Source organism: Cryptomeria japonica, chromosome 4 (genome assembly GCF_030272615.1).
Source record: "Cryptomeria japonica chromosome 4, Sugi_1.0, whole genome shotgun sequence".
NCBI lineage: Eukaryota > Viridiplantae > Streptophyta > Pinopsida > Cupressales > Cupressaceae > Cryptomeria > Cryptomeria japonica.
In genome coordinates this window covers 291,598,768-291,624,722 of record NC_081408.1, presented here as the reverse complement: position 1 = coordinate 291,624,722, position 25,955 = coordinate 291,598,768, and the positions used below count along the sequence as shown (strand labels likewise).

Here is a 25,955-nt window from a genome sequence, read left to right as displayed (position 1 = left end):
TTCCTCCCACCTAAATATCATTATTTTCATATAAATTACATATCCAATATCAAGGTCCTATTATATATTGACCTTAAAAAATTTGAACTATTTTGTCAAGACTATGTCAATTGTTGGACATTGTTTGATGTATTTTGGCCAAAATTTGAGGAGCATAATATGTCACCCTTCGCATTTCCAAATCTATCCCAAATGTAGAGAAGGTGATAGTTTTAGGTCAACCTTTTATCAATATAATTTTAGAATTTAATATCTAAGCAAGTTACTTTCATCATTTGTGATATCAATTAATTCAAGAGTGCAACTGTATGATAACCTTATGATGTGAAAGCTCTGCCTAATGTGAAGTTATTGATTTACAAATTCAAGGATTAATCAAAATATTAGAAATGTATATAACAACAAAATAGTTATGGATGTGACAAGTTAATTCTTCTCTTAAGTCACATAAGTTGTAATGGTTATTCATTGTCTAAAATTGCTTCACTTAAGCATAAACATCCCAAAATATCATCTTAAAAATTATTGATGTCAAAAGAGACATTAAAATATAACTAAGTTTCTTTTAACATTTTGATCAAGGTGAAAAGGGATAGGTTGATGGCCCTACTTTGAAGTCAAGGCAATTTTTCCAAAACCTTAATTCCTCTTCCTCTCCCTTTCTCTTTCATTCACAACCACTCTTCTTTAACTTTAAATTTTTCTTCTTCTTTATTAGGGGAAAAATAGGGGTGCTTCTAGTATTTCAAATTATCCTCATGCCTAGCTAATGTAGTTTAGTGTAGTAGAAAACAATGACCTAGAGGAGCTTGTACATTATAGGCTACAATACTATAATGCTACCAAAAGATATATGTTATGGTAGAGGAACAAAGAAGTGATTGTTTTGGTCAAACTCATAAGTCACAACTTATAAAGGAGGGCATATTCCCTTTGTGAGGTCACATCCTCCACAAGGCCATGGACACAAAGTTGGGGCTCACTATGGGGATCTACACATAAGCAAGATGATATACTGACTAGGCCCATCACATTACTTTTCAACTATGTTTATTTATTTATTTTTTATACATGTTGGTTTATGTTATCCGATTCTCTAATTGAATATACCTATATTTCATTGTATTATTTCTATTATACACGATTTATAGGTCATTTACTCAAATTAGGCACAAAGGTTCCATGCATATCTAAACTTCAGAGAGGAAGACAACATATACTCTCTTGAAACTAAAGTTTCCTCTCTTTAATGTATATTATATCTCCTTTATTTCTTTCTACGAGCCCAAATATATTTCTCCAATAATATTTTATTTTCTTTTTTCCCTTTTATTATTAGCCTTAATACAAGTCTCTCTTTATTTATTTGTTAACAAATAGATTTATAAATAATAGTATGAAAGCTTCACTTTAAACAAAATTAAGGGGATGTAGAATTGGATCATAGATACTATCAAAGTCTTACTCTGTGTTTTTTTTTATCATATGTGTCTATATACATACATAATTTTATTCATTGGACAATTGCATTCATATATATTTATTTATGTATAAATCACACATGGTTGTAAATTAATCTTGTAAAGGTGTATTTTTTTCATACATATCTACACTTTTATTTAATAACAAAATACATTCAAACAAGGATAGGATGTGATATCTCCAATGACATATAGAGTTCCATTCATTTTGGACCTACATAAGAAAATAAACTTCTTCCAAGCCAACAAGAATCTAAGCTCTCAATCGTTGGCTTTCTCGCAAGCCACCCTTGAGTTACAATGCCTTTAATAGACTTTTTGTTTTTACAACATATACAATAACAATTCAAAAGAAAATTCATAATAGGGTTCCCCGAAGACCACCATTCCACTAGCCATAATCAACCTACATACTTGATTTTATATATTAATATATCCATGTACCAATAACATTGAAAGAAACATACTTAAAAGACATACACAACCATGCACATGATTATTGATCAATTTCATCTGGGAACTTAATGAAACCTTAATATAGAAATTAATAATTATATGATTTGCATGGATATAAATTTTCAAATATAGTAGTTTTTTAATGTCATTTAATAAGTAAGCACTTGATATTTAACAATCTAAACAAGAAATATCTCATCGTAGATAATTGAAGTGCTTATTGAATAATTTTATGTTAATACCCTAGGAATTGGGATAAGTAATAACCTTCATTCTGACATCATCAACAAACTATTAAATTTATTCTAATGTGTAGATCATCATGAATGCATTATCTAATGTTGCAACAAATGTCCAATCATCATAAAATAAACAATATTACAAATTATAAAGTGTAACAATATACGTCATCAACACCTAGGCTATCTAGGGGTGGCCTTATATACATGAAATACATGGTAGCAAACTCCTAGAAATATCATTATCATCATTTGCAATAATCTAAATTTCATTAATCCACATATCATTGTCTGATATAATATATATCCTTAGGGTAATATGTCTCTACTCAAACACTCAAAGACCTAGTGAAACAAAAATTATTTACCCAATAGCACCTATAATCTTGGCATGCTACAGTGGACTTCACAATTTTTAAAGGTCACTATCATATTTCTAAGTGACTATTGTTAAACTATACCAAATTTATTGATCGAAGGTAAATTTTGAGTAAAAAAAATTGAACATAAATATTTATCACTTTTAACTTTAAATTAAGCCTTCATTTTACATTTTAATAAAACTAAATAGCTATTAATTATTTAATAAAAATATTTACTAGTGCAATATTTTCTGTTTTGATTACATAAAATAGGAATATGCTTGAACAATTACATAGCCACCATGCTAATGCACAAAAGGGGAACTCACTAGCAATGAGACAACCAAGACATACAAATTAATTAAGGCAAACCCTTTCTCAAATAGATGCTTTTGACTAGAGCACCAAACCAATCGGAACAAAGTTCTCTACCAAAAAAATTTGCCTAATTAGAATAGAGGGATTTAGAAAAGCACCCTAAACCATGCTCCTACAAACACCCCTTGCACTAGAACTAAAACGATCAATGGAGTAGAAAAAAAATAATGGGTTTTGAAAGGCTTTCCACAATCTTTTACCTGAAGGACCACCTTGAGGCAAGAATTTCACAAATAAGGAAGAAACCCACAAGGACCTATAAGAACCCACAAATAAAGCACTTAACCAACCCACCAAATGAGCCATAGGAAGATGAAGGGTTGCAAGGAAAGAAGCAGCAGCCCAAGAAAAACTAACATCGCTAAAAAAGGTCTAACACTAACAAAGGAGCATGTTATAAGGGAGGAGATCCCTTTCTAGTTAAATGCCTAGACAATGTAAACCGTCAACATGCATCCACAACCTATCCAGTACTAATAGCACCAAACTCACTTTGAAGGGAAAACCATCGTCCCATGAGAACTGCATACACCCAAAAGCCCCATGGACCTTAACCAACCCCCACATTTGATCCCACTAAAGGTGGACAAGAGTTCACCCCAAATCCCTCAAAATAAAAAGAGGGGAACTCACCTTGGAAACCTCTCTAGAAAAGGAACCCAAAATACTCACCATCTTTGACCAAAGACAACACAATGCTAGAGGCATATAGGAGAATAGGGGCACCATTCTGAAGGGTTTTCCACATGCTAGTAGAACTGGTTTCAAACATCTCCATAATAGAAATTATGGTCGAAATAGTGCAAAGTCCAATCAAAAAAAATACAGGAGTTGGAGGAGGAGTTCAAAATAGGGCAAGAAACAATAAGAAATAAGGCCTTAGATGCATGAATAGTTAGCAAAGACTAGGCAAAGAAATGGATCCCAAAAAGGGTAACCACCACAAGAAACTCTCCCAAATGAGAAGCATTAATATATACCATCCACAACTATCAATAAACAATGCAGAAAACTAGGGAACCTGCATGGACAACACCACCAAACAAAGGTTGTAGAGGCAAACAGCATAACCTTGATAGAAAACACAATGGAAGCCACACACATAGCCCACACACACTAAAGCCAAGACCCATGCTAACCAACATACACCCTATAAATAGTATGAAATAGAACTTCCATTTCATGACCCCAAGCAAGGCATCTTGAAGAACGCCTCCAACATCCCTTGTTGATCAGATTGTTAGGTCTCCCCAAACAAAACCTGAAGAAACATACCAGTGGCTAAAAGGAGAAATAGCCCCTAGCAAACCAAGCATGAGTAGTTGTTTCTACACTGAATGAAGACCCATGAGATTCTTTCGATAACCAAAGACAAAAGGGCGCCAGAGCATAGTTGCAAGACTTGATCTCCAGAAAGAGGCATATCTAAAGGGAAGCTATCTCAGATATAACCAACTACAAGAGAAAACCATCATAGGGGGGCATTGAAGAAAGAAAAACGCAGACCCCACAAAAAGGGGTTACACACTAGAGAGCCTTTTGCTGAGGGAATACCACAGACACCCACGCCATGCCCAAGGAAACCTAGGGCAGGGTAAATCCACCGTTATTTGGGTTGCCATCGTTACTTTCTCCTTCCCCATCCACTAAAACACTTTAACACCTCCTCTATTGCTCTCCTTCCCCATCTTTAAGACCTTCTACTCTATAAACAATAAACATTTTCCAAGCTAACTACATTTCCAAAGTTAACAATTATATAACAATAAATTTATTTATTGGTTGAAAACATGAAGCTATAATAATAAAATTGTTGTTTGTCAATAAGATATGTAAGTAATAACTTACTTTTCATGACCCTTTCCAAAATAAGAAAACCCAAAATAAGATTAAAGAAATCTAATGACATAAAATAACCTCTTTCTTGGCTATTCTTAAATCACCCAACTAGTGAAATTCAGCTTTAAAAAAGTATGATTATGATAAATGAAGACTGAAATTATAAAAATAACATTGCAAATATGCTTCGATTATCTCTATACGCATTCTAGAAAAGAGAGATTATTTAAACTGAAATGTGGGCCGACCATCGAATTTTTCGGGACTGCAGAAGAAAAGAAGGGGAAATCGTCCATGGTAGAGATGCCATAAAGCAATAAAGTAGGGAATGCCAGGTTCTGTAGAAAATACGTTCAAGGAAGAAAGATCCATGTTTCATCTTCATACTGGCACAGGAGGACACGCTTGGTTATAATCTATAGTTATAAAACAGCGCTTCGATCAGTTCTCTCTATTTCCATTTGTATTAAGAGTTTGTTCGCTTTGGGCAAATGGATTCCATTAGTGGAAGAGTGAAAGAGATTATAAGCAGTCGCTTGCAGGCAATTGTGAAAGAGATTAAGCACCTAACTAGTGTGCCCAACGATGCCGAGCGCCTCCGCCATGAGATAGATCGTGTGAAGGGCATAGTCGATCATATTAACAGTGGGCTAAGTTGGAAAGGTCAACAGCCTTTGGCAGTAGTGAGTCATTGGGTGAGGACACAGGAGCAAATCGTTAAATCTGCTGAAGAGGTGTTTATCCAGTACGAAGAAAACAAGAACCGTCGCTTGTGTTGTTGCTGCCCTCGCTGTTTTCTTGTAACAATATCCATTCGGAAGATCCGTAATGCTCTAGTGGAGATAGATGAGCTTCTGAAGATGAAAGATTCGGATTTTCCCAAGAATGGAGACCTGGGAGAGTCTCCGGAGAGGCTGCTGCAGCCTATGGGGAAGGAGCTGGTTGGTGCATTTGTTCAGGAGAAGCTGTCGGAGCTGGAGACGTGGGCGCTGGAAGATGACTCTGTTCGCGTCGTTGGCGTCTATGGAATACCCGGCTTGGGAAAGACGTCCCTGCTCAAACAAATCAACAACAATAAAAAGGTACTCAATTTCTTTAAGCTTGTGATTTGGGTTACTATGTCTAGAGACTCCCATATCTCTACTCTTCAGAGGCGTATTTTTGAGAGGATTGAGTTGCCTTGGCGACCCAATTTGAGCATTGACGAAGCCGCAGCGGTGTTGCATTCGGTTTTCAAGGACAGGCGACTGCTGCTAATTTTGGACGATGTACAGACAAGCATAGATGTTTCCAAATTGGGAATTTCTGCTTCTGAGAATACAATAAAAGTTGTACTAATTTCCAGGGATAAAGAGGTGTGCAAGAGCATGAAACCAGACAGAATGATTGCAATGAAGCATCTGACTGAGGAAGAAGGTTGGGGGCTTTTCTGCAAAGAAGCCTTTTTAGCTGGTGGGGATCAGAGTATGGATAGCGAGATAGAGAGCTTGGCTCGAAGAATTGCAAAAGAGTGTAAAGGGCATCCCCTGACTATTAAAACGCTTGCCCGGACGATGCCGCAGCTTCACAGCAGTACCCCGTCGGAATGGGAATACATTCTGAAGGAGCTAAAGGCGATTGATCCTCAGTTTTATCGCATTGATGAAGAGATTCTGAGGGAATTATTCGCGCCGCTGAAGCACAGCTAAGATGCTCTCGAAACAGATGAGCTCAGGCTTTGTTTCCTGTACTTGGCAGCTTATAGAGAAGACGAGGAAATCGACGCCAATCAATTGATACAATTGTGGTTGGTAGAAGGCCTAGTGAAAAGCAGATTTGAAGGGCGCTACATTTTTCTCAAGATCTTGGCGGACCGATGTTTGATCGACATTGAGATAAAAGAGGAAAATGGCCTGGATATCTGGAAAGTGAAAATCCATGATTTACTCAGAGATATGGCGATACACGTCGCAGAGATCGACCAGAATAGCTCGTTCCGTGCAGGTCAAAATTTAACCTGGTTTCCATCGTTTGCAAGGGTAACATCTGTGAGGATATCAGTGATGCATAACCGTATCAGCTGTTTGCCTGAAAATTTTGATTGCACGAAGCTGGTGACTCTGTTGTTGAGCTGGAATACGATTGAAGAGGTTCCGGAGGGCTTTCTGCAGAACCTGTATATGTTAATGGTGCTTGATCTCAGCAACACGCCCATCAAATTCTTACCAAAGTCCATCCAACGTTTAAGCGATCTCCTGTATCTCCAGCTTTCCAATACCCAGATTAGAGTACTCCATGATCTAACATTTAAGCTGAGTAGAGTGCAGTTTTTAGATCTTTCTTTCTCCCCTATCATCAGTATTCCATCCATGATAAAGAAGATGAAAGGACTCCAAATTCTCAAGTTAGCCCACTGTTATGATTTGGAGTTCATTTCACCAGACATATCACAGCTCGCGGTTTTGGAAGAGCTTGACATGTGGAAGACACTGTTTGCATTTTCATGGGAGTTCGAAGCAGCTGAAGAATTAAAGAAGGCTTCTTTGCAAGATGTATGTAAACTCCATCATCTCAAGCGTCTGCGTCTAACCCTGAAATCCCCAATTGAGGAGAAAACAGTGGGGAGTCTAGTGAAGCTTCAAGAACTTTGGCTACTTTGGATGCCCCAAGTGCATCAAACACATCTACCCACCGACATGCGGACCATGCACAACTTGGAGAGGCTCCACCTGTTTGACTGTCACATTGAAGGAATCCCTGATTTATTCTCAGAATTACTAAATCTCAACTACTTAAAGCTCAAATCTTCTCAATTACTGCTCAGTCTTTCTGGATTAGGATTGGGCAGATTATCCAATTTGAAGGAAATAGAGATTGAGGAATGCCTTCTGCTCAGGGAGTTGGGAGAAGAATTTGGAATGAAAGGCTGCTTTCCAAGGCTGCGCAAGATCAAACTGTGGATGTTACCTTCTCTGGAGAGTCTGTCGAGTTCTGTCGAAGAGGGGGCTCTCCCCATGTTGGAGACTTTGGCTATATTCCATTGCATGAAGGTTAAAGTACTACCATGGGGACTTGATCATCTCAAGTTTCTGGAACAGATCAGAGGAGATATGAAATGGTGGAAAGAAATCAACTGGGAAGATGAAGACATGAAGAATCATCTTCATGCTAAGTACGTGGAAATCATTGAAATCCATGATAACTGTCATGTTTAACGCACAGTTTTCTCCTAATTAGGAGCATGAAATAATTGCTTATATGAACGACACGCTGTTTATTTTGCAAGTATTGCTTGTTTGTAATTATCTATTGATATTTAAAACAAACTTATTCGAGTTTCAGTCCTTTACCGTAGATACAGCTATGTATCGCTCCTAAGAATGATCGGATGTTATATTTTGCAAAATATTGCTTTTGTGTAATTGTGTAATGAACTGTTGGAAGTCTCACGCACCACCGCACACATGCAGGCAGTTTGCCACCATCAGCGTTTTGGCAATCATGAAAAAAACAAATGTTATCAGCATGCATGCTGCAGTTCCTCTTTTAGAATATTTGATTAACTAGTTTGCAAATAATGCAAAGAACATGCAAAATTAAATTTCTAGTTTTAGCTCAGTTAGTCATACAAACAAGTTAATTCCATCAATCATGCAAAGCATTGCATGTTATGATTCTTTTAAGAATTTTCTATATGTTCTTAAATTCCTCTTTAAAAGAGGAGATGTAAATCAATTAATAAAATAATAAAATTATAGTTTTGGTGTTGCAGGACAATATAACCTGTGTGTAAATATTAATTTTTATGTTTATTATTTTCTATGTTAATTTCTGTGTGATTGAAATTGTTAAACTTGTGAATGCTTTTCTCTATCCTCCTCCAACATAAACATCATTTGCATAAACTTTATGCCCCAAATAATTGCCGAACCTTGTAATGATAGCATCAAGCTGTGAGAGGATTTCTATAAAGTATTAAGTGCATGGGTATTTTTAATTTTGCAAATCTAATTTATCAATTATTGTTCATTGATGCACAAGTTCGAGTCTCATCTCATGCAAATCTCCTTTTACTGTCCTGCTTAGTATCTCGTGTTTACACCGGTAGTTTTAAATTAAAGATTATATGAATTTAGTTTTGATAGCAGTGGTTGATCTGCTAGTTTCAAGCTACGGATAAAGTGTTGGAGTCTAATCTCACCTACCCCATCCACATGCTCTGTATGCACAGGTTTAGATTTGTTTTCAACATCTACTCCAACCTGTCCACCGTACCTTCTATAGTGTTAAAACATTATTTTATATGCAAAATTCTAGAAGTTTCCAGCTACCTCTCTATTTTTCTCCATGCTCTATTTTTGTGTTTTGTTTTGGTCTATTTCATTTCTATCAGTGGTATCAGAGCCAATGGTATGAAATTTTAAAATTACTGGGAAAGTAGCTGCAGAAGAATGCAACAGAAGAGATCTGTGAGGGAGAACAAATGAAATACTAGCAGTTAAAAAGGAGGCCATAGCAGTTAAAAAGGCCGTCAAAAGGAGAAGACTCTAGCAGACTGGAAGTGTATGTTGTTGGGTAAAGATTGTGAAGGTATACAAAGTTGTTTAAAGGAAGAAATTTGTAGTAGCAGAAACACAGTCAAGTGTCAAGGTAAGGTAAGTTTAGTCTTATTTTTTTTGTTTCAATGGGTAAAGTGGACAGAGTAAAGAAAGAGAAAACAAATGATTTAAAAGAAGAATTGAAGGAATGTAAGAAGAAAATTTCAGAAATGATATTTCTTTTAAAAGAGAAGCAAATGGAAAAATGTGAACTGTTAGATGAAAATTATAATCTTGAAAAAGAATTGAATGAAGTTAAAGATAAAAATAAGGAATTAGAAGAGAAATTATAGTTATTTGATGATGTCAAAAGGAAGTTTGATGATTTGGAAGAAATGTCAAAAAGGTTAGAAGAAGAAAATAGTTTAGAAAAAAGGGAAATTTTAAATCTGAAACAAGAGAATGAATGTTTGAAGTTAAAACAACTAGTTAGTGATGCTTCATGTGACACAGAAGATTTGTGTTCATCATTTGGTGAAAGTGATTTAGTTGAAACTGTTTGTGATAAAGAATGTAAGAAAGAAAATGAGAATGTGTTTGCAAATTATGTTAGTTGTGATGATAAGAATATTGGTTTAAAAATCATGAAGAAAATGGTTATAAAGGTCAAGGATTGGGAAAACAAGAACAAGGAATTAGAGAGCCTATTGAGCCTATAATGAGGCCAAAGTATGAAGGTCTTGGATATGTCATAGGAAAAGAAAATGATGCTACTAGTTCAAACAAAATAGCTCATAAAAGGCATTGTATAAAGTGTTTTCATTGCAATAGAGAAGGACACACAAAAGAAATGTGTTGGGACTTGCATCCATGTAAAATTTGTGGTTTGAGAAATCATTCTAAAAAAATGTGTTGGAAGAAAGAATCAATAACAGGCTATATAAAAATGGATTGTGGATGGATCTATGGACCTAGTTGGCAAAAGCTCACAGGTATGTTCAAAAGATTGTACAAATGTTCATATGTGAAGAACAATAGAAGTAATGAAAGCTTTGAATGTCCAAAAGGGATTAAAAATGTTTTCAACCAAAAGAAACCATTGTCTAGCAAGGTAACTACTGATTGTATGATGTTTTGAAGACTTCAAACCAAAGAGATTGAGAGACTACAATAGCAGTTGAAGAAAATTGGAGGACAAGAAAGATAGAGAAGTTGATGAAAGAAATCAAAAAATTAGAGGAGGATATCAATTAAAGAGAAGACATTGTGAATGCTGAAAATTGTAGCCGCTGTAGCAATAGCAAGTTAGCAAGAAAACCAAAGAAGAGGTTACAGACAAAAAAGGAAGATAGTTGAAGAAAGCTAAAAGAACAAAAGAATGGATAGAATATTGGTATTTGAGATTAAGGGGGAGTGTTGGAGTCTAATCTCACCTACCCCATCCACATGCTCCGTATGCACAGGTTTAGATTTGTTTTCAACATCTACTCCAACCAGTCCACCGTACCTTCTATAGTGTTAAAACATTATTTTATATGCAAAATTCTAGAAGTTTCCAGCTACCTCCTAACCATTCTAGAAACATCTAAGACCTCCATTAAAAGAGGAATTTTGTAATCATTTTGGGTATGAAAGGAAGAATGAAAATATGGTCTGATAATTAAAAATTTGTCTTCCTTGTGTGCTGCTCTATTTTTCTCCATGCTCTGTTTTTGTGTTTTGTTTTGGTCTGTTTCATTTCTATCATAAAGCATGCTATGAACTGTTGTTATTTTCTTTTAATTGTAGAATTTTACTGCTTGATTATGGACTGCGAACTCTATTAATAATCAGCCTTTGTGTTGTTTTGTACAAGCTGCAATAAAATTGTTGTATGTAAAAAATACAGTCTAGTAATAGAAACGAGTTTATTGCCTTCATTGAAATGAATGAATGATTGATCAGTTTTTTTTTCAGGTGTCTTAATAGGGATAAGTAAGTGATTTGGTTTTATCGCTATTTTTACATTCGTTATCTTTATTCTCTGTCGTCATATATATATTTATTCAGTTGGTTTAAGTGTAGGGGCTGCATTCTCATATTACATTTGGTATCAAAAGAGTAGTTTTCTTGTGGGTTAAAAATTAATTGGTTGATTTTTTTTCAATTTTTTATCATTTCAAATTTTAACTCTTTATTTATTCCAAAATTTAAAGGAAATGATTATAATTATTAGTGTATCAAGATGAGAATCATTTTGAAAGGGAAATATTTGTGGGAGATTGTTAATCAGATTATGCAGAGTTAGTTGATTGAAATACATTTATAGCTGATAATAGAGGAGCTAAGGAGGCTAACAAGAAGAATGCTCAAGCCTTGTTTTATATTCAAATAGCTCTAGATAAGAACCTATTTGGAAGAGTTGTGAAGGATTCCTGTACAAGAATCTTGCCAAGTTAATGATCAAGTTAAAGTTGTCAAGCTTTAAACATTGAAAAGACAATTCAAGAATTTGAAGATTCGTGAAGTTGAAAGTGTGAATTACTATTGCGTGTGTTGGTGTAAATAATTATTCATTTTGGATATTATTACACTTACTTAAGTTTACTTAGGATAATGCATTTCATAGTAGTTTGGGTATGAGACACTTGGGTGTTTGTGCCACATTGGGATAGTGTGTGTAGGAGAAATACCACCTTTTATGGTGTTGATCTTGTTGTTACACTCCACATTCAATGGGTGATCCACCTCATGTGGACTATTATATTATTTCTCCTACCTACCCACACCTATTTCCTACCTACCCTTGTTTCTTATTGAGCCACATGTCATGTTTGTGTGCTCACATATCCCTAGCCTTGCCTATATAAGCAAGCTCATCTACATTGTATGTAACAACTATTGAATCATTGTTATTGATCATTTTCTATTGATGAGAATACAATTTATTCTTGTCCTATATTGTGTCTCTATTTTGTACATTTCATTGAACTCTTGATCTTGGCAAAATCTCACATGGTATCAGAGCCACTGGGGCTTCATTGATTCATCTTGAAGAGGCATTATTGCGACGTCAAGAGGCAGATCTGAGGAGCAGCATCTTTTGGAGGCGTCTTAGACCAGATCCGACCTTGCCATTGCGTCTAGAAGGCTGTTTCCATGAATTTTGGTTATAAAGTCGGCCTATTTTGGTAAGAAAAAAATTTTCGCCAATTTTGCTATAATCGTACGGATTTCAAAAAAAAATTATTCTATTTTTTGAAAAAAAAAAAAATTCATTTTCTGAAAATATTTTTCGAAAAATTAAAAATTAAAAATAAAATAAAAAATTGAAAAAATTTAGAAAAAAAAAAAATATCAAAAACCAAATTTTTGGGGGTCCACAGACCCCCCCGTACCTGCGTGTTGCAGGTTGCAGGTCTGTCTCTATCAGCCCGTACCCGTAGACTGTACGCCGCTGATGCCGTTAATACCCTGCGCCTCGTCCCGCGCCCATCGCTGCCACGACATCGCCGCTGCCGTGCCAGCTCCTCCCGCCGGGCGCCCGCATCCTGCCACCGCAACCTTCTACATGCTCCGGAGCCCGCCGCCGCTGTCCGGACTGCGTCCCCTCTCCGGCCACTTCCACCTGCTGCCGCCCTGGTCTCTACCCAGACCGGAGGACACGCGCCCGCCACGTGGCAGACGACCACTGGCCCGCGGGTACAAACCTTACACAGTCAGCTATCTGTACACTGTGACACATCATCTGTACGACCGCCACGCGGCTCACCCAGTCAGCAAATCCTATGGTACGGCCTGCACACTCACCTGCACAGTCATCTGCCATGTCACCTGTCTGTACAGTACGGACGCCTAGTCAGCAGAGAGCGAAGTTTTTGCAACGGTCATACCGTCGTCAAATTTAACCCAGTGACTTGCTGACGTCAGTGCCACGTCAACATTTTTCAAAATTTGGCAGGCCCCTCTCATTTGCATTTTTGATTTTGTAGTTCAACTTCAAATGGCCATAACTTGCTCATTTTTGCTCCTTTTTGGGTGCAATTTTTTTTGAAATGGGCTAGAATTTTGTGCTCTCTGCAGTGGTGAAGAATTTTTTTGGTTTTGATGCACGAATTTTTTTAAAAATATAGTTCTTAGTGATTGTACCTGAGTAATCCCAGTTTTTGCAACTTCAGAGGCTTCGTTTTGGGTCATACGACCTCCTTTTTACGTGCCATTTTTTTTGAAAGTGCGTATTTTTTTGTCTACTTTCATATGATACTATCAGATTGATGCCATTGTAAGTAGAGATTGTAATTTCAGATTTTGGCCATTTTTGGCTCTCTTGGTACTTGTATATTTGCTTGAATCTCAGTTAGATTCATTGCACTATTGATTGAAGTCTCTTGTATCTCATTTGAGAAGTTGTAAAATTTGCATCATAGGTCCACTTTGACTTGTTTTGCAAGTGGCTCATTGTAATCGCACTAAGTATAAAGTGCCAAAATCATCACTTTAGGGGGGGTACTTTGATTGAGTGAATTTGGGGGGGTGTCTCTTGTGATTTTGTGCTCTTGTGTTCCTTCCTTTTTGCTGCTATGGGTTCTTCTAAGTTTCCTCTCTTAACTCCACATAATTATGCTACTTGGAAAATTGATGCATGGAGTAAACTTATGGAAAAAGGACTCACTCATTACATTGATGGAACTATTGTTGCTCCCGCTGATCCTAAGGTTGATCCAGTTGGTCACTTGGATTGGCTCACTAAAAATATCATGGCAATTGGTACCTTAAGAAAGTATGTATCAAAGGATCTCATTTTTCACATTGAGAAATGAACTCTAATCAAGGATGCTTGGCAAAAGTTTCAAGACTTGTATGGTCAAGTTGATGAGATTAGGGGATATGAAATTGATAGTGATCTCACCATGTTAGATCCCAAGAACTTTGATACTATATAAGATTATGTCACTAAGGCAAATGAGTTGAGGGCACAACTTAAAGATTGTGGCATTGATAAGAAGGAGACTCAATTAATATTCAACTTGATTGGAAAGCTTCCACAAGAATATGTAGCATTTGTTTCTAGTTTCCAAACCCATAGAATGACAATGGGTTCAAGCTACACAATGCCTACATTTGATGCTTTCAATGAAATGTTGATGATGGAACAAACTAAGTTGATAAGCATGGGCATTCTTAAGGCTTCTAAGTCTCAAGCATTAGTGGCAAATCAAGGGAACAAAGGAAATCAAGGAAAGGACAACTCAAACAAGAAGAAACGGCAATCAAAGCCTAAGGACAAAGCACCATCTTCTCCAAAACAAGGAGATTCATCCTCTTCCAAGAGAGATAATTCACCAAAGAGGGAGAGACCTACTTGTGCTTATTGTAAAAAGATTGATCATGAGGAGCATCGTTGCCATTCTAAGAAGATTGATGAGCTTACACATATCATCAAAAAGCATAACATTGATTTGCCTAAAGTCTACAAGAAGGATGATTCATCAACTTCCACTTCCTCACATTCAAAAGGAAAAGGGCAAGCATCATGGCTTCTACAAGTGGGAAGACTCACTCTTTTGGAACAAGAAAAGGAAAAGCTCTGTGTGCAACTATCAGTTATAATTCAGAGAGATGGCTTCTGGATTCAGGGGCTTCTCATCATATGGCATCTTCGCAGTCTATGTTCTCTACATTTGAGCCTTGCACCATGTCGCAGATTTTGATGGGCAATCATACATACATGGATGTGATTGGGAAAGGATCTATTGACATTGGGGATAACTCCTTCAATTATGTGTTGTGTGTACCTCACTTGACAAACAATCTCCTTTCTATCTATCAAATCACACATGGCGCAACTAAGAGAGTTGTGGAGTTCACACCTGACTCAGTTTTCATTAGAGACATGGAGACTAGAGCTATCATTACGACTGGGGTGGTTGATCATGCATCTCGATTATACTCCTTTTCAGATTTTGTTGATGATGATGATTTCACATTTGATGATTCTACACATGATGATCACACTTATTGTGATGGTTCAGATTTTGAGAACTTTGGACACTTGAACATGGGGATTCTCACATGTGACCCCATTCTTGAGTCTTGTATTTCATCTTCTCATAATGATGTCACATCACCTATTGCACCTGATGATGTAGATAGTGCGATAGTTTTGCCTTCATGTGATTCAGTGCAGTAGGACACTCATTGTCTTCCAGCTTCAGATTCATGGGATGATTACATGACAGATATTGCAAGTTTGTTTATGGAATCCTACATTGCAGATTTGGGAGACATCATTGATGACATTCATCTTCTCTTTGATGAAGGTGATCCTTCTTCGATTGTTGTGAGGGAACACTCTGACCCTCTTGTTCATTCTCTACATGATCATTCTTTTGAGGTTGACATGATTGTGGATACTTATGTACAACAGTTGGAGGAGGTCTCTTTATGTTTTGAGGAGACATGTGAGTCTTTGGGACATGTTCTACATCCATCTCCACTAGATCTTGGAGTGCCCTTTTCAGCAGTGTGGCACAGTTTACCACCTTTGGAGGAGGTATCTTTCAGCATCGACATGGGGACACTTGAGTAGTTTTCAGAGATTCCTTTCATCATGAGTTTTCTTCATACTTCTTCCCTTCATGATTGGGGAGACTTCATGGATACACCTTTGGTTTTGTTTCTTCCTAAGGGGAGGAATGTTGTTCGACATTCATGGAGCAGTTTCTTCATACATCAAGCTTCTATCATTGGTGCAGATTCAACATTGAGGGGGGGCTTCCTAGCTTCTCTTCTTCTCTCATATGGGGGGGACTTTTTCCTCACATGGGGTTTTGTTCTTCACATTCTTGTATGAGAGTTCTCTTGTATGCTTTCATCTCTCTTTTGGGGGAGGGTTTTTTCCCATTGGGTTTTTCTCTCTTTCCCCACTTTGTGAGAGATTTCATTGCATTGGTTTGCATGCATTTGCATTTGTACATGGGTACCTAACATGGCCTCATAGCTGGGACCAATCTTGTATTGCTTAGTTGCATTGTAGATTTAAGTGCAATCTCCTAAGTTGCACTTAAGGAGGGGTGTTGGTGTAAATAATTATTCATTTTGGATATTATTACACTTACTTAAGTTTACTTAGGATAATGCATTTCATAGTATTTTGGGTATGAGACACTTGGGTGTTTGTGCCACATTGGGATAGTGTGTGTAGGAGAAATTCCACCTTTTATGGTGTTGATCTTGTTGTTACACTCCACTCTTGTTGTTACACTCCACATCCAGTGGGTGATCCACCTCATGTGGACTATTATATTATTTCTCCTACCTACCCACACCTATTTCCTACCTACCCTTGTTTCTTATTGAGCCACATGTCATGTTTGTGTGCTCACATATCCCTAGCCTTGCCTATATAAGCAAGCTCATCTACATTGTATGTAACAACTATTGAATCATTGTTATTGATCATTTTCTATTGATGAGAATACAATTTATTCTTGTCCTATATTGTGTCTCTATTTTGTACATTGCGTGAGAGTAAAAGATGTGCTCAATAAGATGGCTATTCTTGAAGAAACTATGAATAATTAGGTTGTGATAAAAAGGTGTTCATAACTCCCACACAAAGGTGGAATCATATTGTGAAAATCCTTTTAAAAAGTAAAACTTTGTTTACTCTTCAATTTGATCACCTTGTTGGATCTCTAATGCATCATGAAAAAAGATTGAGAGATTTATTTGGAGAAAGTGATGAGAGCTTTTTCTTCTAAGTTACAAGACCAAGTCTAAGGTAGAGTTCAAAATCAAAACTATTCAAGAGGAAGATGTAGAAGAAAATTTGGAAAGAGAAATATTCAGTTTTATGAATCTAGAGGTCTCTTGGTTGAGAAAGAAGTGGGATTTAGTGTCATCATCTACCACATAATCATAATACTTTGCAACAACATCTAGTTGTACTCATGAAGTCATATGGATGAAGAAAATGCTTATAGATATCAAGGTGAAGTATGATGAGGTAATTCCTATTATATGTGACAATACAAGTGTGATTAACATGTAAAATAATTCGATGATGTATACATTCAAGGACTAAAATCACTTCAATCTAGTATCATTCTTAAGAGAGAAGGTTGTAGAGAAGGAAATTAGATTGGAGTTTGTGCCTATTAAGGAACAGATTGGAAATATCTATACTAAGCCTTTGGTGAAGGATACTTTTGAGTATCTCTGATAGAAGTTAGGGATTATTGACCCTCTTTAAACTAGATGCATTCAAGTGAACTACATATGTCCAAGCGGAGATTTAAAGTTTCTTTAAATGTTAGAGCTCCTCATATGTTATTACCTTGTCTACTTAGGTAGTAAATGCAACCACAAAGGAAACCATTTATAGATGACATTAGAAAAAGTATACAATAACCTATATTAGAACTAATAATCATGCAAAGTACCCTCATGTTCTCTCAAACACATGACATCTTGTCATAGAGCCCTATGTTCAATGACCAGACAATAACATAGCATCATGCCCAACACTCTATGCCAAAACATGATTATGGCACAAACATCATGTTGACTCGCCTTGTGTTGAAACATTGTGAAATAAAAAATACTACAATAGTATCAACTAGTAATCTCACTATCACAAGGAATGATTGATGGTATTAATACTACATAAGACTATGTTGGTAGCCTAAATACAACATAAACTAAGTGTAACTAATTAATCTCAATGATACAATAGATAATGTCCATCTTAACCTATCACTTTATGGAATCTATAATCCATAATATAACTATTATATCACATTTAATTTTCTTTCATCGTTAACTATTATCTACCTATCACAAGAATAATTACACACATTTCCAATATCTATATTTCATCATTGATTTAAAGACTAAATGTCTTTAACTATTAATAATTACTATTTCACAATTTAATTTATCTAAAATAATATGGTTAATTACTAGTTCTCATCACCTCCTTTAAAATTAATTAGTAGTAAATTATACAGATTTCAAAATTAATAAAATTTTATTCTCTCATAATAAAATTGTTTTAAAACTATAATTAAATGACAAATAAATGAATTTTAAATTTGAACTTTACAATTTAAAATATAAAAATATCTTAATAATCTCAATCTATTATGACATAATTTTTACATGAGGATTATTGACCTTAATTTTATTAGAATATTCCCCCCCTGCTTTAAACATTTCCTCTAATTTATAGGACATTCTATAAGAGAAAAGCTTCAATTTTTTCAACCGCTCCAATCCCTCTCCCACTTTTTTCACCTTCCTACAATTACATAGATGAAACTCCTCAAGGCATGTTATTGCCCCCTCCTCCAATTCAGGAAACTCCATTAATTCATTGAACCAATCAATTTTGAAGAAGCGCAGATGAATAAACGCTCCCCGCTGCCCAAAAGCCTTTGGCAGTTCTTTGCAGCTATCATTTCCCGACAACTCAAATCTCACTAGGTTGGGCATTGTTGGAAACTTTGAATAATCACTACAATCACACCACTTTAACTCGAGTTCCCTCAAATTTGCCATATCACATATCCAACTTCCTACTGCAAAACCCCATAGTATAAGACTTTCCAGATCTTTCATTGCTGTCATTTTCTTCGGAAGCTCCAATTCTTTTACAGTGCTGTTACGAATTGTCAGACGGCGCATCTTTACCAGTAGTGCAAGTATCCCTTCTTCTATCCTTGAAACCATTTCCTTGTTAATATTTAACCATAATTCCTGAAGCTGAGTGAAATTGACAAAATCCTCTTGTCTCATGAATCGGTCGCCTTCACTGGAAAGGTCCAACAAATCTGATCGCAGTGTTCTCAAAGCAGGTAGTTTTGATATTCCTTTTGGCATGCGTCTAACACCCTTGCACTCTAAATGCTGAAGACATTTAACTTCACTTATCCATACTGGTAATTTCTTACATCCCTCAGGGAGAGCTAGAAACAGGAGACTTTTCAGGTGCCTCACGCACTCTGGTACCCTCTCAATTTCTGTATCATTTAAATTCAAGACTTTCAGAAGTTTCATCTTCCTAAGGCTTTGAGGCAATTTTGAGATGCCTGTCCCACTCAATTCGAGGACACGCAGTCCTCTCATAGCAGTAAACATTTTTTCTGGAATGCTTCGAATCCTCTAATTCTGAGACAATGAGAGGGTGCGGAGCCAAAGAAGATGCCTCTCTGATATGGGAGGGTCATTTACATCTTTCATGCCCAGTAAAATCCGACTGCAGTCACCACTTTTACCTTTAGAAGCTTCCTCAACTGAAAAAATACATCTATTTTCTTTTGATATGGTTATGGCCAAATCATGCAACAAATCGTGAGTTCTACAATAATTGATTAGTTTACAACCTGGTCCATCCTCATATTGTTCCCAGTGTTGAAGCAAACAGAGATTGGTGAGCTGATTTATACAATCCCATGCCGCGTCCCACTGGCCTTCTCCTGCTGGAATAAATCCTTCCCCGATCCAGAGATATACTAGATACTCACAATTTATCTGCTCAACCTTGGGAAAGAAAGAAAGATAAGCAAAACATGCTTTAAGACGAGCAGGCAATGAGAAATAACTGAGTCTGAGAATGGGCATGATCTGATCATCATCGGCAATAACTACCTCTTTCGGACTCCCAATCGCTTGGCATTGTTGTCTTCGGCAGAGATGCAACTACCATTTTGATTCCTAGCGGCAAATTCCCACATTGCTTTAAAATGTCACGGCCTACTTCTTCGAGCTGATGATTTGGCGCTTCATTTCCTTTAAATGCATAGAAACAAAATAGACTCCAACTCTCTATCTCTGACAAACATTGAATCTCGTAAATATGAGCATTCAGAATTGTACAAACTTTTCTGTTTCTTGTGCTAACCAGAATTTTGCAATGTCCATTGTCTCCAGCTAAGAGGCCAAGCTTACATAATAAATCTTCGCTTGCCTCCCACACATCATCTAACACCGTAAGATATCTCTTTCCTTTCAGATTTTCATGAATCAGCTCTGCTGCTCTCTCATGAGATATTCCCTCGCTCCTAATTTGCTGTCCTAAACCTAAGTGGGAAGCTATGTCTCATTGCAAGGTGGAAATAGAATAAGACTGAGAAAATGAAAGCCATATACACTTATCATACCTTTCTTTTATGTTATGGTAAACATGCTGAAGAAGATAGGACTTGCCTATGCCCCCCATCCCAACCACCGCAATAATTGGAGAGGCATTGTTGTCCAGCAATCTGAGCATGTCATCAACTTTGGAATCTATTCCCACTGAGTGTACACTCGGCAGAAGATAAGATTTCTTGCGGTCTACACTATGAGATGTACTGGGCGATACTTCACTTGCAGGAAAAACTTCACGCAATAGCTTCAGCTTGTTGACATCTTCGATAATATATCTCATGCGCTCCTTGATATCCTTGATTTTCCGCCCTATCCTATAGCGAAAAATCCATTGACTATAACTCGGACTACAAGCTTGAGAATCATTTCGATACATAGATTCTATAGCGCATTCCTCACAGATGTCTTCTGCAAGCAAGGAAAAAACGCGAACCTTCTCCAGCCATTGCTGTAAACCCTCATTATGTGGAGACTATTGATCAGCATCTTGTAGAAAACCCCTTACATTTGTGAGATTATCGTTTAACCACGAGAAATCATTGCTGAAGTCCAGTAGTAGCTTTGCCTCATCAGTTAATTTCTGGACGGCCATCTCCACGGCCATCTCACAAATTTTTCCTACAACAGCTTCTCCAAGAAATGCCATGTTAGAAAAATGAGAGTGAACCGAAAATTCCTCTCTCAACTTTCTACGGAGACAAAACAAAATGACTCAGAGACTTGAAAATAGAGTTGATGGGAAAACACAAAATGACGCGGACTTGATAAGGTTGGATTCGATGTGAGAATGGTCTTTTACAAACTAGCCATTTATAGTAACCAACTTCTACTCTTTACTCACAATGCTTTTCTTGATACCTACGTATAGACATTTACATTCTTTTATTTTTCCCAAGAAACGAATAAGAAAATTGCACAGGAATGGAAAATGGAAAGCTAAAGAGAATTGTGTTGCTGTAGACACAGTAATAAGTCGTACCAACATACATAGGTTAGCTCGAAATGGATAAGAGTTGCCAAAGTGTCTTTTACTAATGAGATATAAATCTAAAATTGCAATAAGTGTCTTTTTCAATACCAGCTATAATTAGAATTAGAGGCTATAATATCAGCCTAACAGAAGAAGCAACTTTGTTTATTTCTCTTATTTCACTCAGAACATAAAGCTTTCTTGGAGAGCCACGAGCACACTCAAGTTTTGCAATCACACATTCCCTTATTTACCAACAGAAAACAGTCCCCGAAGTAGATCGAATCCAATCTCTACATTGAATATTTTGATGAAAGGACTGAACCCACCTTATTCTTTGTACAGCTAATTTTGAAGCATTTTCCTTTCTTTCTATAATTCACTCGGATGTTTCGAGGAAAGGACTGAACGAAGGGCATCTTCTCCATCATCTCACGACTAAAATATATAATTTAATGCTTTCTTGGGAATAAAACTTAATAAAGCACGCAAATGGCCGTCTCGAGATATAAAACAAAGAACAGATCCTCTTCAAAATTCGCATTGTTCGAGCATCTACTTTGGATAATGGGAGAAACACGATTAAGTCTATATGGGAGAATCATTATGTTCTGGTTGTCTTCAGATTATTATTTATCATGAAAAGCTTTGCATAAAATTATCTTGAATTTCAGGCACCCTCCGACTTGAAAGAGCTATTGCATTTTTCTGAAATATTTTTCTTTATAATGAACACCCGATAATAGAAACAATGCACTTTTAGCTATCGGGGAATTGCCCGTTTAAATTTTCTCTTTACACGAATTTTTCTATTCAACCACATTAAAAAAGGAATACACTACTTCTAAAAGTGGAGAGTGAATCTATTTTAAATATTTCTCCATCATGAATTTCAAAATCAATGGACAAGTGGATTTGAATAATGAAAAAACATCTAGTTGCATTAAGTTCTTGATAAATGAACTTCAAAGAACTAAAATTTATATTCCTGATATCGTTGTTGGATATCCCGCTCCAAATCAAACAAACTTTATGATATAGGAAATTTTGTAGGAGTGGATTTTATTGAATACAAAAATTTATATTTTATAATAAATGTATTTCAGTTGTGACTTAATGCTGTATTAATTGTAAATGATTTTAGTAATTATGTTTTGACAGAATTCTATAAAAATTATATTTTGATAAATGAGTAATCATTTCAAGTGATTTATTATTTAGTGTTATTGGTGTGTTGTTATTATAAATTATATCTTTCACTATTCTACTCTATCACTTATCAACATGGCATTAGAGCATTTAATGGCTAATGTTCATGCAAATGAGAAATCCACTTAAGTGAGTTGTACTGCATGGTGATATTTCCAAGGCAATGGAATGTACTTTGAGGATATTGATGTCAAGGAGAGTTCATGATTTCTAAGAATCACCACTAGAGGATGATAAAAATGCAAGAAATATGATTTCTCTAAAGTAGGACATAAATCATTTAATAGCTAATATAATTGATGCTAGGTAAAAGGGAGCACGAATAGGAGTTGAAAGCATTATAGTCTAAAATAATGTTGTTAGACCAATATAAGACATAACTTGAACGAATAGTAGGTTAAAGAATTATAGTCTAAAACAATATAAACAATATTTCTATAGTAATATAAGCAACAACTTTACTACCTATCTCTACCAATGTAAGTGAGAAGATTATAAACATGATATGTATGTTACTAAATGTTAATGGTAGAATGTTACATGAAAAGATAGAGTATTCGAATAAAAAGTTATTATTTTTATAATTGATATAATATTGTTTCAATATGTATGCTCCATTTAGGGGAAATATGTCTAGACATAGGGGATTTAGCATACAACTATACCTACACTAGCAAGATACTTGAAGATGGTATTCATATATTTTTGTTGTGCAATGATATCCTAACGAATTAGTTCATGAAAAATACAATATTTGATATCATGGTAGGAGAAAGTTTGAGAATGTTTAATTGGTCCATTTATTACAAGAGAATTACTTATTTTTATTTACATGTCCATGAAATATATATTAATTTTATTTTCTCTCACATGTTTTTTATTAAGGAAAAATGGGTTTTACAAGGAGCGAAACCACAGATTTTACAAGATAGATAAAATATTCAAACAAAGTTCACTAAGAAAGGAAAGGTGCATAACAGACAAAAAAGGAACAACAACTATGAGGCAGAAGATAGCAAAAATCCAAAACTAGACAAACAAAGCTAACCTAAGAACCTTAAGGTATCAACAATCTCAGCTTCAAGGTTACTCATCTCCTAAGCCACCTTCTTCAACTCTTGGATCTCCTGAGGCACATAATCTTCTTTTCTCTTTAGGTTGGCTATAGTCCTCTTTGAGGGGCCGAAATCCTCTTTCCAGCTTTTGTCTTTGCTAGCTTCCAAGTCCACAAACAAGGTCCCCTGCTAGGTTTTTCCCAACTTGTCCACCAAGGTGCTCATAGTAGTAGCAGACTTCTTCACAAATTTGTGTCTTTGCTTCATGATGGTGTTTATAGTTTCTTGAATTTTTCTAATTTCCCCTTCCACATGCTTAATTTTTTTCTCATTTTTCTTCTTCATCTTATACATGAGCTCGATTGTTCTTTGAAGGTTCTCAACAATCAATATCTTCTCTTTCTCAGTCCACAAAACTCCAACAACATTTTGAGGCACCCCTGTAGCTTCCATTTCATCCATCCTACTAGAGACAAACTTGTTCTTTATGCTAAGGTCATTTATCTCATGAAAATAACACTTAATAATCCTGAAGTAGTCAACCACCTCATTTCTGGCTATTTCTAGTATGTCATCACGAAATTCTCAGTGAGGCTTGAATTAGTGGTCTTCATGGGTCTAAGATCTCTAGGGAATCTAGGACTATTTTCTCTATCGGTGGGAGGGTAAGAGGCATGGGAACCATCAGTGAAATCTAGGGTAAAAGAGGATTCCATCGAAGAATCCTCAGAATAAGAAACTAACTTTTTCTTGGGGGTCTTTCTCCTTGCTTTTATCTTTTTGAGAAGTGCCAATGAGGGTTTTCACAAAGGTGACTTTTTTATCCAAAGGATTTCTCTGTGAGGTTTTCTTCGATACAATATTGGAGGGGGGAGACTCTTCCTCTTCCCATTCAATGTGACATTCACCTGCCTCCTCAGACATACTAATATCGGTATTATATACTTCTGAGGTCGGTGCCAAAATGGTGTTAGACAGGGCCAACATAATTTCAAAATCCTCATAGATTAACTGAATAAGGCCAACATGTAGGATAGGATACTTCCAAGGGCTCTTTCAATGTTTATTAATACTATATTTCAAAGAGAAAAACAAGTAATATGGAAATGAAATCCTCACCTTTTGTCGGAAATGATTGAGGAGAGAAAATGGTAGCCGTAGACACTGGTAAATCTGCCATCCACCGTGATGTATTTCCGAGAACCTCCCTCCATAGCGTCTCTACCTTCCCAACATCAAAATAATTGTTAGAGATTTTGACTAGGGCCTCCCTTTCATCATCAATTTTAGGAAATTTGATGATCGCTTCATTCGAAAACTTTCTATCGTGAAAGAAATTCACCCCCTCTGTGTAGAGTCCAGTTATTTCCCCAATGAGATTATCATCTATCTTTACTTTCCTCCCAAAGAGAACAATTCCTTATTCCTTCCAGATTTTAGCAATATACTATAATTTTTGGGTTAGCCCCATGGAGCTTCTCGAGGAAAGGACTTCGCCCCCCCTCTCAGTATGCCTCCAGACATTCAAATTTTTCTTGTGCTTCTCACAGTTGTTCAACTCAACCCTCTTTCTGCTTCCCCTCATTTTCTCAAGAACTTTTATTTTGTTGATCACAGAGCAAATGAACTAAACAGAGATCCAACAACAAAACTAAAGCACCCACAATATGTGCTAGCCCTTGCCACCTATAGAGATAATTAAGCCACTACCACCATATTGAATGATGACACTGTACCATTCTCTACTCTAGTTCATCATAATTAAAAATGTCAACTTTACCATGAGTGACATCATAATTAATTAAGGCTCTAACATTAGCTCCCAGATCACTATAGGCCTAACAAGTCCATCGGCCCATGTGCTTGAGCCTTTCATTGGTGAAATAGTCGGCTACCTTATTAGCTTCCTTATAGGAATTGGAAACTCTAACCTTATCAAATTTGGATAAGAGTGATTTATCTTCTTCTATCCAACTTTTTATAGTCCATGAAGGTGGGGATTTGCAAAGAAGGCACTCAATAATGTTATTTGAATCACCTTCAATCTAGATGTTTCTAAAGTTGATTTTATTAGAAAGATCAATTACCTAGAAAGCTCCTATGGCTTCAGCTATATGATTGGACTCTAAGCCCAAGAAGAGTGCCACAACCAAAACAAAATTGCCATTATGATCTCTTAACACTCCCCCACTCCTAGTCGACTCTAGATTTCCCTTGGCCACCCCCATCAAAATTATCTTTTATCCAACCCCTAGGGCGTGAATCCAACAAGCACCTTCACAATTATTTTTCACTAGTCTAGAAGCCTTAGAAATATCA

The 25,955-nt window shown here is 36.3% G+C and overlaps 2 protein-coding genes and 1 pseudogene across 2 annotated transcripts; 1 reads left to right on the top strand and 2 right to left on the bottom strand.

The window, feature by feature from the left end:
- Positions 1-4,968: 4,968 nt before the first annotated feature.
- On the top strand, positions 4,969-8,075 carry LOC131071727 (probable disease resistance protein At1g61300; annotated as a pseudogene).
- Positions 8,076-18,395: 10,320 nt separating this feature from the next.
- On the bottom strand, positions 18,396-19,391 carry LOC131875095 (putative disease resistance protein At3g14460). Its single transcript, XM_059219114.1, has one exon. The coding sequence runs from the start codon at positions 19,389-19,391 to the stop codon at positions 18,396-18,398; it is 996 nt and encodes a 331-aa protein (XP_059075097.1).
- A 24-nt stretch (positions 19,392-19,415) lies between these two features.
- Positions 19,416-21,048, bottom strand: LOC131071716 (putative disease resistance protein RGA4). Its single transcript, XM_059219113.1, has 4 exons — positions 20,908-21,048; positions 20,460-20,850; positions 19,957-20,345; positions 19,416-19,793 (listed from the first exon to the last, which is right to left on the bottom strand). The coding sequence occupies exons 1-4, from the start codon at positions 21,046-21,048 to the stop codon at positions 19,416-19,418; spliced, it is 1,299 nt and encodes a 432-aa protein (XP_059075096.1).
- Between the last annotated feature and the right edge of the window lie 4,907 nt (positions 21,049-25,955).

What these genes read in the sequence shown, in the direction of transcription:
- LOC131875095 (XM_059219114.1), bottom strand. Translation starts at nt 19,391, where the DNA reads ATGTTTACTGCTATGAGAGGACTGCGTGTCCTCGAATTGAGTGGGACA.
- LOC131071716 (XM_059219113.1), bottom strand. Translation starts at nt 21,048, where the DNA reads ATGGCATTTCTTGGAGAAGCTGTTGTAGGAAAAATTTGTGAGATGGCC. An exon ending in GGTTGGGATGGGGGGCATAG is followed by an intron (nt 20,346 to 20,459) that starts GCAAGTCCTATC and finishes AATGAGACATAG; the next exon opens with CTTCCCACTTAGGTTTAGGA. An exon ending in TGCCGCTAGGAATCAAAATG is followed by an intron (nt 19,794 to 19,956) that starts GTAGTTGCATCT and finishes TTCTTTCCCAAG; the next exon opens with GTTGAGCAGATAAATTGTGA.